Source organism: Atta colombica, unplaced genomic scaffold, assembly GCF_001594045.1.
Source record: "Atta colombica isolate Treedump-2 unplaced genomic scaffold, Acol1.0 scaffold65, whole genome shotgun sequence".
Classification (NCBI taxonomy): domain Eukaryota; kingdom Metazoa; phylum Arthropoda; class Insecta; order Hymenoptera; family Formicidae; genus Atta; species Atta colombica.
In genome coordinates, this window is record NW_017259556.1 from 1,236,020 (window position 1) to 1,252,082 (window position 16,063).

General features: G+C 30.2%; 1 protein-coding gene across 1 annotated transcript in view; it reads left to right on the top strand.

Moving 5' to 3' along the window:
- Positions 1–16,063, top strand: part of LOC108692200 (zinc finger protein 423 homolog) — an 88,728-nt gene that overhangs the window by 29,625 nt on the left and 43,040 nt on the right. Inside the window, exon 3 of the mRNA XM_018200358.1 lies at positions 1,734–1,876. Coding sequence (XP_018055847.1) covers positions 1,734–1,876 — 143 coding nt within the window. The remainder of the gene's footprint in view (positions 1–1,733; positions 1,877–16,063) is intronic.

Genomic DNA, 16,063 nt, shown 5'->3' on the forward strand with positions numbered 1-16,063 from the left:
TATATATATATATATATATGCAAACGAGGAACTATAGAAATCAAATGAACTATAGAAAGTTGAGGGAACAACCAATCCCCAACTCCCAAGACTCGCGCGCCAAGGTAGGCATATACACTTTGCAGTATAATAGGTCGGGCGAGCGCGCTATTCGGCTAGCTTTAAGGATTAATATCTCATTAACTATTGGGGAAATTTAGTAGAGGACTTTTCGACTTAGTCGACTTAGTCCGCTCTATCTGTCTATGAAATATTTAGCGATTTCCAGACACCCTGCTTGTATATATATATATAAAAGCGGACTAAACTGAGTCGAAAAGTCCTCTCCTATTTTGTAAATTTTAAACAATTAATTATTATGCTTAAGTATATCAATAAACAGAACCTTTCTTTACATTTTCATATCAATAATAATTATATATGTTGTATAATTTTTTTTTAGTAAATAAAGATAAAAATTCAGATTAGATGAGCATTCCCCAATGACCTTGACCTTGACATATGTTGCTAAGGTCATAATCGTGAGTGACTTCCAAAAAGATTATCCATTTTGCGTACATATTTTTTAATGCAACTATGTGCTTTCTTTACACCAATTAATTCATCTCATTATTCTGTTCATAAAAGTATTAAAGTACAATTATCAAAAAGTTAATAGTTTACGAGTTATTTAATATTTTATATCAATATATGTCACAAAGCATAAAATATCTCATAAATTATTGGTTTGACATTATTACCTTAATACAGAATAGTTAGAGGAATTATATTATGTAAAATATTGACATAGTTCCATTTTTAAAAATGGAACGAAGGTGATCTTTAAATCCTCTAAGCTTCCACTTGGAAAAAAATGTTCATTGTCACATGATGCTCCTCTTTTTCTATCTCTAAAATTGTGAATATTATTCGGATGGCCAGTCTTAGGTAAGACACCCTATATATATTTATGATAATTAAAAGAGTAAATGGCACTAATAACGCGTGTTTTTTTAAATATTAAACTATAAAGATATGCGAAACAAATAAAATCAATTTTTAATTTTATAAAAAAAACATTAAGATATTCAACAAGACTTTTCATGGAATGAAAAAGATGAATGTGCTAAATATACGTATTATAAATTTATTCTCATTTAAATATGTAATGTAATAACCTAACTTAAAACAAGTATATTCAGAAAAATGTTTCTAATAAACGGATATATGCTAAGTGGATACACGCTAATTATACTTACAAGTAAACGTTTTACTGAAAGTGAATATAAACAGATAAACGTTTCACGTTTATATCTTCGTATATCTTCAAAAAAAAAAGGAATAAAATCAAAGCCCTACTCTTTAGTATAATATATAATTTTTATACATCTTGTAATTTCTTCTATCGAAAAACAGCCAAAATTTAATGTTTTCCTTTTTAAATAGATACTTTAGTAAAATTATTGTTTCTGTGTAAGTGCGAGGAAAATATCTAATAAAGATTATAATTTTTAACTGAGCGATATACACAATTTTTATTGAATTCTATGATTTTTCGGTTAAAACTTCAAAATACAATAATCTTTTGAAAAATTTACAATTTTATAATTGTCGATACAACCTCTATTTTTACAACCTCTATTTTTACGGTTAATATTATATGCATTTTAATTTATAATATATATGCTTTTTAATTTCTATAATAAAGAAAATCGAAAAAATGCCGTAGTGTTATATAATTGTATTGATTGTAGAGTCACGGTGATCAGATGCCATATCGATGCAGTTGGTGTAACAGATTATTCAAACACAAGCGCAGTCGGGATCGTCACGTGAAGTTACACACCGGAGACAGGCGATACCGCTGCTCGAAATGTGAAGCCGCCTTCTCTAGAAGGTAAGCGCAAATCTAATCTCTAAAGTACTTTACTATTAACTACCAAAATTATCAAGCGAAGACTCATAGAAATCATAAACTAACTCAAATTTTAAACCTTCTCTCTAAAACGTTTAGAGTGAAAACTCACTCTGAAAAGTGCAGGAATCTCACTTTCGAAGATTGAAAATTGAATCACTTTTTTTAAGATTGGCTCAATTTTCACTCTTTAGAAAGAGATTCCATTCTAAAGAATTTACATATTCCGATTCCCGATCGGACGAATTAAAGAACTTTAATCCTTCCAAATCTTTCTGGCACGTCGATCAACAAATGATCTGATTTATGAATTATGTCATAAAACATACGCATACATACGAACACAATCAGTAAGGATCATCAAAATGTAAAAGAAATAATCGCGCTGGCGCAGCTATAAACGCAACAGTGGTTGAACGAGACGCTGTCTCGACGGGATGCTGCCGGTTATCGGTGCGCAACGTGCAGGGCCCAACGGGGTCCGTCCCATCGGCTGATTTCAAGGGACCCCGATCCAACGGATGACAAATGAGTAATGATCACACGACGATCGCGGTCCCGGGTGGCATTAGTCAAGCTTACTCTCTTACGTGGGCATTTTTTTTCTTTCTTTCCTCTTCGTTCCCTTCTCGTTGCCTAGATGTTTATTCTCCTCTTTCTCACGCATAATTCTTTCCTGCACGCACGCATGTACATACGCACGCATACTCGGCATTGAATCGTCCTGTGCATATTGAAATGCTAAGCTGGCCCCGCGCGCGAAGCACCTTTTTCTAACTTGACACACGTGTGTATGCACGCGTGTGCGCTCGTATATAAGTGGGCCCTCGCGGGGCCCCGGGTGAGCGGATAGGTAGGACGTATAGGTGTTACAGGACAACAGGTAGAACATTAGTCAAGTGCCTTGTTGCCGCTCGTCCGCCTTCGCCGGCCGTTAAAGTCGCGCTCGCGACCGATAAATCTCTGCGCGAATCCATTTATCATCAGCTTTCCTTCGTGCGAAGAAATTTAAAATTTCGCGATTGCTTAGCAACTAATTTATACTATAAATTAATTAAAATCTCTAACTTTCGATAGATTTGATTTTTATTTTTATATTTTACTTACAATTGTGCATTATTAATCCGAGAATAATCATCTAGGATAGTTTTATTCAGCAGCGAGAATAGGTGATATATGTTATCAAATATATTGTTTAATATATTATCTTTCTTTTTTTAATCATTATTCTTTATAAATCTTTAAATCTGCAATTCTATTAAATTCAATAAAAAAGCATTATATTAATTACAATTGTTATTTTTTTAGAAATATTGTCATAATAAGCTGTTTAATGTATTTATTCGTTTAATACTTTAATTATTGCTTTTACATTTTTTTTTTTCAAAAAATTGTGAATCATAAAATTACGATTTACGAAATTACGAACATAAAATTACAATTAATTATCCAAGTTCTCAAACATTAATAAATCGATAAACAATCAATAATATACAATATATTTTTTATTGGTACATAAAAACTCAAGTGATACATCACGTTTACATATAAATAAATCAAATGACTATTCTCGGTTTAATTAAAATCAACGATAAAGAAATGATCGATCGCTTTCTACGAAAAGAATGATTTTGTTGAAGTATTTAAAAATTTAGATACAAATCTGAAAATAATTTTTTAGGATCATCAAGATAATTATGTAGAAAATTTGCAAAAAGTTTTGTTTTTGTAGCAACCTGCTTAAACATAATAATTTTCCGACATAACAATTTTGATAGTGCAATAAATTATTTACTTCCAGATTTGTATCTCTATAGCTAAATTTTTAGATACTTCAACAAAATCGTTATTTTTCTGTACAAACTTTTTGTATCTATTTATAGACTTCTTTCTTTTCTGAAGCTTTCCGACTGAAAATATTTTGATAAAGTCCTAACAGGTCTTTGCTCCTCACTTGTCAGCCGCTATTATAATCGCACAGTCAGATCTTTACGCCACGTCTCTATTCGTCCTCCCACCTTAACTGTCGGTTTGGGTGACCCAACAAAAGGGTGAAAATCTCTATGGTTCTCACGCCAAGTGTTCAGCGCGAGAGAGATCTGATCTTGGCTCTTAACCGAGACTTTCGCTTATGACAGATTATAAACACGCAACAATGTATCATTTCGATCGTATCATTATACTCCTCTCGAGGATAATTTCCAATAAGGTTAAAACATTAGAAATCTATTCATACAGTTTGAAAAACGAAATCTAATCCAGCAACACTTTGGGAAAGTATCTTATTTGTTACTCATTTTTAATTTAAAAAATTTTCTTTTTCCACAAACTTCTCAAGAGAAAGTTCCTTTTCTTCAAAAAGTGGTACAACTAAAAGAATTAAGTTCTTCAGAAAAAGGGAAAATTATACAATATTTTTCAACTTGACAGAAAATTGATTAGTTAAAAATCAGTAAAAAGAATATATTCCTAACATAACAATTAAATGTCATTTTTGTTATTTGTCATTTTATTTTCGTTTTACAATCCTTAAAAACCATCCTTTTTAAGATGTGACGATTTTTATCATTTTTTTGTGAAATTAGTTCCATGATGTAATATAAAGAAGAGGTGTTTATGAGATACACCAAATTTGGATCCGTTCTGCACATATGGCGTCGGAACAAGTCGCTTCTATATTGGAAAATAATGAAAAAAAACTGACGTCACTTGTAATATGTTTTTGTAAAAAATGGTTGCATGCAGCGTTAAGGAGTATAAAAACTGCAGTGAAAATGCGAAAGTAAAAAAAATAAAATTTTGTTCGTTTCCAAAAGACAGTGACATTGCGGCAAAGAGAATGAAAGAAGATTAACCTCAAGAGCGGTAAATATAATATAAATTAAATGTAAATTAAATATAATATAAATTAAATGATTAATATTTACAAATTTATATTATTTTGTTTTTTTCTAATAAATTTTGATAAAGTATAATATTTTATTAATTTTTTTTACTCTTTTTATATGTATAAATAATTTAATAATATTATTATTATTAACCAGAGGAGATTTAATAATTATTATTAAATTATTAATAAAAGGTATAATAGTAGTTCTCAAAATAAAATCATTAATTATCATTTCCTTATTTCAAGATGAATAATCGATCACTTGTATAATAAGTGATAAAGTATATGCTATTGTTCTACATTAATAATATCAACCTAATATATGAAAATCTTTTAATAATAAGAAAAGCTAATTTATGATTTTTTTAAATTAAGAGATAACATTGATTGCTAATTTTTAATTATGAATCATAATATTAATATTTTATTATTAGAAGATGCAAGTAATTTAATGTTTTATGTTCAATGATTATTGATAACTTGGTAACATTGCATTCTGAAAATGAGGTTGGCATTCCTACTCGAGTTGCATACTAGTAATTGACTAGTGCCACTAGTAATTGATAATTAATTGGTTAAAATATTATTTTCATACACGTATTTTACAGTTAAAAACATAACAAAAACATTATAAGCACATATATTCAATCATCATACATGTGTCACAAGATGAAGCAAGCCGTATCTAACCTAATGTCGAAAGTCAAGCGTTGCCAAGTTTTCCGCGTATATTTTTTTAATTGCTTAAATAAATATGCTTTTATAAGGTTTTTGCTTCTATACAAATAAATTACACAATAAATAGAATTAAAATTCTTGCAAGGATGTAAAAAAAGGTTTGTTCTAACTATATATATATATATATATATTTTTTATGTGATTCGAAGCATTATATCACTCATTCAATGCATTTGCCATAAGACACCGTACATAAAACTTTAACTTTAGCTCTTTCTTTCTTAAAAATTACACGGTCAGTCGATTTGAAATTAGTATAATATTCCCAGCAAATATAGATATATCTCACATAATTCATACATTATTTTAATTTTTTGTAACAGTTATGTCAAAAGTTACATGAATTTACAGAGAATGTTCTCAAATTTGTCGTCCCATTTTACCTGTAGTAGTTACATAATAGTGCATTAAATATGATTTAAATGGCGACAAAGTTGATATATAACAATCTATGTATTGAGACAAAATGCAACATTTATGCAATACAAAATTTATCACTGTGTATGTGTCATCACAAATAGGTAAAATGTTATTTATTTGTTATTTATTGACTCGATTTCTTTGATTTGAAGAAGTTTTTTGGTTATTTCTTGCTATTAGAAAAAAAGTAGTTCATTACAGTTTTTCAACTTATTTTAAATGAAAGAAATATGTGTTTAATATGTAACAAAATATTTTTTAAAAAACTATTTTTTTATGTAATAAAAAGATCACGATTATATCTTAACAAAAAAATAATTTTCTGTTGTTATTTACTTTTATTTTTTCAATTCAATTTATTATTTACTGTTTTGCATCTATATTCTTGTTTACTAACTCTCTCTTATTAACTATAATAAATTATTAAAAAATCACATCGCCACCAAGATTTAAATCCACGATCCCTAGAACATTAGCCTAAGAAATAAAGTAATCAGTATCGCTAGCAAATAAAGTTTATTCAAAATATAGGTTAGATTCTATATAGTTTGCTTCTATTATGCTATTAGTTAAATATTTTTATGCAGTTAGATAATACAATATATTCGATTGTCATATCAATTTTTCCTTTATAGATATAAAAATATAAAGGATAGGTATTTAACATAAGTAAATTATTATCATTTCCTAATAAGTGAATAAATACCAGCATATTATTTCGTTTCCATGTAATATTTCTTTATTGAATAATCAGAAATAATTTGTAGTAGTACTTATTGATCAATTGTTTCCTTCAATTTTCTTGAATCACATTTATTGTTCCTTGATTTCTTTATATAACAAATTCTTATTTCTCTCAATTCTTTAAATAAATGTCACTGTGAAAAAGTGACGTATAATTTATGAAATTAAGTTACATCATAGTGATGTAATTTTATAGGAAAGTACAATCTCTAATTTTAGTGATATAACTGTTATAGACTACAGTATACATTCCTGCAGATGTAACCAAAATATGTATAATTTACATCTTTTTGCATTATGGCTTAGTGCTGTAAATGTATTTTATATTTGTTATGTCTAATTCATAGGTACATGGATATAATTTAATTACATTTAATTTACATAATTATGTTATGTGTTAAATATATAACAAAGATATGTAACAAAATTATCATATAATAAAACTGTATATGTGATAACACAAACTATAGAAATCAGAGCCTTAAACGGTCTGGCTAGGATCTTAAATGCTTGTATGATTCTTGTGTGAATTTATATACTAGTCTCCAAAAACGCATCATGTTTGTTGGGTTAGTTTCGTTTTAAATAATATTCTGTATAATTTTTAAATAGATCAAAGCATTTTGATTTTTCGATCGTACCTCCTTAAATTATATACATTTTGGGTACTGCAAATAAAAAACACTGATTGGCTGATATATTAATTGATATGACCAGGTTCCGCCATTCTTATTGATTGATTATCTTTTTGCGCAATAGTACACTTCTTTTTCTTATTATACTATGGTTATTCCTTGTTAATGATTGATAAAATAATGCTATTCCAAAATAAAATACAAGTATTCGCTTGTGCAAAGTAATATAAAAGTGATTTCAATAATCAATTCAGGTAATTTAAAAAATTCAGGTTAATTTAAAAAATGAGCAATATTATTAGGTAAATAAAAATTTTTACAATTAAATTTATTGAATTACGTACATATGTTGATAGGATAATATTTACTTAAATTATTCACGATAACAGCTCGAAAATCATACTTTTTGAATCGTGTCACTTTTGAAATAGGGAACGACATATTTGCTTTAAGATAGCTTTAAGTCACATTGAATTATTGTCTTAACTTGTTGTCAAAGTCAAGTTCGGTTCAATCGAAATCAATCAAAGAATTTAACGTATTGGGAATAAGTAAGTTTTCGCCGTTTGCAAAAGACGGCGCCACTAATAAACTATAGTTAAAATTGTTTGATGTAAAACGACATATCATAAGGATATTGGACATCCAACACCATAATCCTGAAATATTAGCGATTTTGTATCAGCATCATATATTTTTTTTTGTACGAAAATGTCGAGCCGAATAAGCGTCATTTGCGGGAACTTCTGATTTACTTCTTTAATTTGAAGAAATCCACAGTTAAGGCTCATAGATTGCTTGTAGAAACATATGGTGATGCTGCTTTAAGTGAGAGAAGTTGTCATGAGTGGTTTCAAAAGTTTAAGAACGGTGAATTTGACGTCGAAGACAAAGAACGTAGCGGAAGGCCGAAAGTGTATGAAGACGCGGAATTGGAAGCATTATTGGATGAAGATTCGTGCCAAACGCAAAAAGAACTTGCACTTACATTAGGAGTGACTCAACAAACAATTTCATATCGTTTGAAATCATTGGGAATGATTCAAAAGCAAGGAAATTGGGTTCTATATGAACTGAAGCCGAGAAACGTTGAAGCCGTTTTTCACATGTGAAATGCTGCTTGCCAGGCATAAACGAAAGGGTTTTTTGCATCTAGTTTTTGCATATAGTCACTGGTGATGGATCCACTTCCTACTGATAATCCAAAGAAGAGGAAATCATGGGGACCACCTGGCCATGCTTCAACATCGACAGCCAAACCGAATATTCATGGTAAAAAACTCATGTTGTGTATTTGGTGGGATCAGCTTGGTGTCGTGTATTATAAGTTGCTCAAACCGAACGAGACCATTACTGGGACTCTCTACCGAACACATTGATGAGATTGAACCGAGCACTCAAGGAAAAACACGCCCACTACTACTCCAGGCATGACAAAATTATTCTCCTGCATGATAATGCTCGATTACATGTTGCGGCGCCGGTCAAAACCTACTTAGAAACACTCAAATGGAAAGTTCTACCCCACCGGCCGTATTCTCCAAATATTGCTCCTTCCGACTACCAGTTGTTCCGATCATCGATATCGATGACGCATGGCCTGTCTGAGCAGCACTTCACATCATATGAAGATACCAAAAATTGTATCGATGATTGGATAGCCTCAAAAGATGAAGCGTTCTTCCGACGCGGAAGATCCACATGATACCAGAAAGATGAGAAAAAGTAACGGCTAACGATGACCATTACTTTGAATAAAACATTATGTACCGTTCTGTCACAATAAATGCTTAATTTTTGATAAAAAACGGCGGAAACTTATTTGTACTTCCAATATCTTAATGAATAACTTCTCACGACTGTTTTTACTCTCATGGAATGCGGCAGCGAGATTGCATTTTGTCGATAGTTTCTCATGGATAGTTTCTTCATGGACGCCAATCCGAATTCGATCTCATAAGGGAAGTTACTCAAATGTCCAATTAGTTTTAAAAAAAGTAATGGCTAGAAGTTATAGTATCCTACTTCCTAACTAAAATAAGTATCATTCGCTGGAAAATTTAATATTCGTTAGAGGAATGAATTCAAAATCCACTATAAGCAGCTCCGAAAATGAGTTTAAAAAATTTCATTTAAACTCACTTTCGGAGCCGCTTAAAGAGGATTTTAATTAATAGACGATAGGATAGTACAACGTCAACATTATTTTTTCAAAATTAATTGGACATCTGGATAATTTCCTTTGCTAATTTCAGTTACCGAATCAGTTACCGAATCAGTTACCCTCTTGTTCCTTTTTCCCACCGTATTTTTTTAGTTAGCGCCGCCTATTTATTATCTAATTTGCATTAATCTAATTTCGATTTAAAAAAATGTATAATTTTTTACACAACCCATTAGTTAAGTATTGATGAAAGTATTGTATATGGTACAAAGTATGCGTTTGCATGAAAAGAACAAGTTTATGCTGAAATATTTAACTAAATTTAGACCTAAAAATTATTAGGCCATCAAAATAATTATGTAAGGTGATAATACTGCAAAAAGTTTTGATATTCTAGCAATTTGTTCAATTGATAATACTGCAAAAAGTTTTGATATTCTAGCAATTTGAGCGTCTATATTGTGACAGTTCAACAAAATTATTTTTAGATCTGCATCTAGCTAAATTTTTAGATACATAAACAGAAGTTTTGCTATCTAAAAATTTAGTTAAATACAAACGAAATAGTTTCTTTTGCCTACAAATCGATAATCTATAGCATCGTTTGCCTACATCACTTTTTCCGATAGTTTGCGCACAAAAATTATTGCCTACAACTCGATTGCTTATATGCAAGCACTTCTGCGCACAAAGAAAAACAGAAACAAAGTCACATTTGCCTACATGTATTATTGTCTATAATTGTTTGATTGCCTATAAATGAATTATTATCTACAGCTCGATTGCCTACATGTATAAGTATTATTGCCTACAGCTCGATTGCATACATTATCTGCATTAAAAACACGAATTCTCTGCTTTAAAACACAAATTCTCTGCTTTAAAAATACAAATTATTTTCTTACTTAACTTAACTTTAATTTTATATTTGTACCCAAAAGTGCTTGTAGACAATCGAGCTGTAAATAATAATGTATATATAGTCTAGAGACTAACTCCTAGAGAAAAGAAAGAGGGACAAAAAGTCAATATTAATCGTCATAATCAAATTTTAATAAATTAATAATTTTTTAGACTTATTAATGAAATATGAACATTATATTATTACATTGATAAATAACTAATAACACTTAATTAATAGCATCATATAAATCACAACTACAATTGCATCAAGTTATGAAATCACAAAAATGTATCACATTTTATGTTTTAAAATTGTACTTTTGTACGCTATATATTTTACGAATAATTTTTAAGTTTTTAAATAAGAAATTATAAAATTCTTCGTTAAATCAAAATTAAATTTTACACTGAGCATATCAGATTATAATGTTTTTATTAATAATTGTGTTTTTTCAAAAGTCCATAAGTAATTAAAGAAAAACATTGTTTGACACAGGCATTTATCCCTGAAAGACAAATGCAACGATTATTTTCAAATTCTGTCAATGTAATGCATAGTAAAATGTTGAAATATTTCAACTCATCGCTGATCAACTTGTTTATTATTATTATAATACAGGCTGCATTCCAGGAATGTATTTTTAACGCTATCAACGTTTTCCTTGTTATATATATTCAATGAAGATAGAACGCACATTAGTGCTGATTATAAAATCACTAGCTCTATAAAGTGCTGCAAACTCCATTTTCATGCGAAATACGGCTCGATTTCGAATTTATGCATTTGTATTACGTGCTTTATTTGGGAAAATGAAGTTGTCAAGTATGTAAATCAATGTTTTTTAGTTGTAATTAGTTTATTTATGAACAAAAAATATGTACGAATGCTCAATTTATGTGTTCTTTAGTTTAATACGGATTTACAATATTTGTTATAGAAGTTTTGTGCATAAAAGTGCACGAAGGATACGTGTAAGTACAGTTCAGAACTGTTTAGGAATACGAAAGTATACATTACAGATGTGATCACCATGAGCTTGAGCATTTTTAAGAAATTATTCGGCCGAGACAAACGTATTTTTGCCTTGATCCGGGTTATTTTTTAAAAGTGACTGCAATCGTAGATTTAGTCATGTATTTAACTGCCCAATTGACAATGTGGACCCTGGTATACTTCAAATCATGTATTATGTGCACTTCGGCCATTTTTTATGATATTTCTGAAATCAATTGCACTTTATAATCTAGTAACTTTAGCTGATTAGCGCTGAAAGCGCGCTCTCAGATCGCAGATACAATGATATCAGATACACTTACTAAATGACAGTTCAATATGTGACGCTTGCAACGTCATAATTGCATTTGAGATGTATCTCTTAAAAAAGAGAGACAATTTGTGATTAAAGTCTTAATTTAGAACAAAATTTGAGCGTGTTGTAAATAGAGATGAAAGATTAAAATTAGGAATTGTCCCTCCCAATTTAGGACGATTGGTCACTAGAATGTATAGACAATCAAATATACAATATGTATAATAACATGTAAGCAAATGTGATTTTCTGAAATTTTTACTTGTGCGCATAAGTGCTTGCATATAAGCAATTGAATTGCAGGCAATAATTCATGTAGACAATATATATAAGCAATAATACATATATGTAGGCAAACTTTGTTTATAAAATTTTAGTTGTGTGTAAATATGAATATAGGCAAATGATGCTGTAGGTAATCAATATATAAACAAACAGGATCCTCCCGATATAAACCTAAAAATAATTTTGTTGATTTATCAAAATACTTATGTAGAACGTTCAAATTAATTATTTAAAATGTCACTTTTTGCAGCACTACTCTTCATACAATATTTAAGATTTCTACGTAATTATTTTGATAATCCAACAAAATTATTTTCAAATTTCTGGTTAATTTTTTAGTAATTTGTAACTAAATTTTTAGTTATTTCGACAAAATTCATGTAGTTCTATTCATGTCATAAATTGATAAATGATATTAACTATTTCAAAAAAACCAATGAAAAAATATATAAATCGAAATTAGATGATTTATAGAACAAACAAACGACTTTTTACTGTATTTAAATCTTTACAAAACAAACGTTTCGAGATTGATGAAAATAGAAATTGAGAATGTTGTTGCACCCACGAATCACTATGACTTCGAACTGTCGAGGGTGAAGTTTAACGGACCATTTATTTCATTTCCTTACAGCTCAAATGCAATTCTTCTTCTTCTTATATAATGATTGCTCGTCTTTATACACTTGAATTTTCATTCTTGCAAGGATTAAACAGTCAAATCATTACAAAAGTTCTATGTCACTTTCTTTTTTGGCTAAATTTTGGAAATTATAATAAGTAATTATTTTGAAATTTATTTTTTTCGAAATAATAGAAATTACAAATAGCATGAAATTAAAGTCTATTTTTCGAGAATTTTTAAAGACACGAATAAACTTTTATGAAATCTTATTTTTAAAATACCTATTCCAATAAATACTACAGAGTTTATTGGAAAAAAACATTTGAAATACAATATTAAATAATTCTATTATTGAGCTTTAATATCTTATTAATCTTGGACAAGCTAAATATGATAATTTCATATAAGAAAATAGTTTTTTGTCCTATCTACTCTTTCTTACATTTTATAAACTGATATAGACAGGCAAAATGTAAAATACGTTGAAACGATATATTATTGCACAATCTGCAACATTAAAAATATGATAAATATGCACATTAGAGGAACCCCTCAGTGACCTTGATCTTGACATATGTTGTCAAGATCATAACTCTGAGAGAAAGTTTTAACCGTCGGACGGTACTCATTAAAAAGTTCTAAACAAAAAAGTTTAAGAATGTCTCATTTCTGCCATATAAAACTAAAATTTTTAGCTTTAAAATAAATTTTTTGCTCTAAAAACATTTTTTTATGTATTTTTTGTTCTTAAAACAGAAAATTTTAATATAATTTTTTGGAACGACTCTTCAATTTAAAATGAAATATGTACGAAAATCGTCGTATGGATGTAAGGCACTAGATATAGTATATAGGTATTTTCATTCGCCATTTTGGTTCCACTTGATTGATAGATTATAGTACGATTGTGACAAAAATAAATGTTAAGAAGAGCCCACTCATCTCAAATTTTTTAAAAATATCCTGAATGCGTTAAAAATATCCTTAATGCGTTTTTGTATAAAGATTTGATAAGAAAAAAGTGTGTAGTAAGAGCTCTATTCCGCGAACCGAAATACATTAATTTTCAAAGTCGATGACTATTCAATCATTTAGGTTAAGAAATCTGTCATAATAAAGCATAGTGATTCACTATGCTTTAAAAACATACATTCTCTGCTAAAGTGAATTTATATCTTAAAAGCAAATAAAAGTAAATTTGTGTTTTTAAAGCAGTGAACCATTACTGTGACAGATTCCCTAACCCAAGTCGTCGATTTTAATCCTTAATACACAACTTATTATTATAGGTGTACAACAACGGCTTCCGCCGTTTTCCTATAGATGGCTTTAGCGGTAAGTGGTAGTCGAAATAAATAGATCATAGACATCATACAATAAACTTGGACATCTGTCAACATAACCCCATAGAAACATTAGTCGATTTGTGTCTGCATCATAAAGTTATTCTCGATTGAAAATGTCAGTTTACGAGCCAAATTCTCGTCATTTGCGGGAGATTTTAATTTTTTACTTCAATATGAAGAAATCTGCGGCTGAGGCTCATCGAATGCTCTCAAATATTTATGATGAGGCCGCTATTAGTGAAAGAACGTGTCGTGAGTGGTTTCAACGCTTCAAGAACGGTGATTTTGACGTCGGAAGACCGGCATAGCGATGAAAGAGAGAAGGTTTTCGAAGATGCAGAATTGGAGGTATTACTTGAGCAAGACTCGTGTCAAAATCAAGAAGAATTGGCACGATCATTGGAAGTGACTCAACAAGCCATTTCAAAACGCCTTAAAGCCATAGGAATGATTCAGAAGCAAGGAAATTGGGTGCCGTACGAATTGAAGCCGAGAGATGTTGAACGGCGTTTGTTTGCTTGTGAACAGCTGCTTGAAAGGCAAAGACAGAAGGGATTTCTGCATCGCATTGACTGGGGACGAAAAATGGGTTTATTACGATAATCCCAAGCGCAGAAAATCATGGAGAGTTCCCAACCATGCTTCCACGTCAACGGCCAAACCGAATATTCACGGCTCCAAGATCATGCTCTATATTTGGTGGGACCAGCTTGGCGTAGTGTATTATGAACTATTAAAACCGACTGAAACAATCACAGGCGATTGGTATCGAACGCAATTGATGCGTTTGAACCAAGCATTGAAAGACAAACGGCCGCAATACAACGAGAGACACGATAAAGTGATTTTGCAACACAATAATGCTCGACTCCATGTTGCGAAAGTGGTCAAAACATACTTGGAAACATTGAAATGGGAAGTCCTACCCCACCCGCCGTACTCTCCAGACGTTACTCCCTCTGACTATCACTTGTTTCGATCAATGGCACACGGCCTGGCTAACCAGCACTTCCGGTCTTATGAAGAAGTAAAAAATTGGATCGATTCGTGGATAGCTTCAAAAGATGACCAGTTTTTTCGACGCGGGATTCGTACGCTACCCGAAAGATGGGAGAAAATAGTGGCCAGCGATGGACAATACTTTGAATCATAAATGTATAACCAGTTTTTTACAATAAAGCCTCGAATTTCGGGAAAAAAAACGGCGGAAGCAAAAACGTAAACAATAAGCGAATTGATCAATCACAAAGAGTCAGTAAGGCCATACGTAAATCAATCCAATATTGATTTACCTGTTTACGTTTTACAGCTTTAAGTATTTTGTGTACTATAACCCTGTCTCGAACAAATTTTTTCTTAATCTTTTTAACCTTACCTTTTTAATATTACATTACTTGCGTTCTTTTAAATATAATTATTCGCATAGAATCTATTTCATTCTAATACTTCAACATTACATCTCATTGTTTTCTTTGATGTTTTACAGTTAAACAAAGATTGATAACATTTTATTCATCCATTAGATAAAGATAAATGCTAATTTTTTTATTGTGAAATAATTTACTTTAAAAAAATGTCAAGTGTGTGTGTGTGTGTGTGTGTGTGTGTGTGTGTGTGTGTGTGTGTGTGTGTGTGTGTGTGTGTGTGTGTGTGTTCAATTAATTTATGAGATAGAAGTCCTGGACCTTACGACGCGAATAATTATTATTGTAAATGTTAATTAAAAATTTAAACCAAAAATTCTTGATATTTCAATTGTGAATTTTTGTCGTACAACAAATGTGTGCAAGACAAAGTAGACCTCTCTAGCCAATCAACAGACTTGAAAAATTTGTCATACGATAAAAACATTCTAAATGAAATATCATTCCTTGAGTTAAATAATATTTTTATTATTTTTAATTTCCAAGTTTGTCAAAATGTATTATCTTAATTCAAAACATGATATAGTTAAAAAGCAACCACCTCTAATTAATTCTTTGGTAAAAGTTTTTTATGCGTGAATATATATTAGGTGTGGGAAAAAGTTCGTGGTTTTTTAATGCCATCTAACGGGAAAAACGCCACGAACTTTTTCTCGTATCTAATATATAAATATGTATATACATA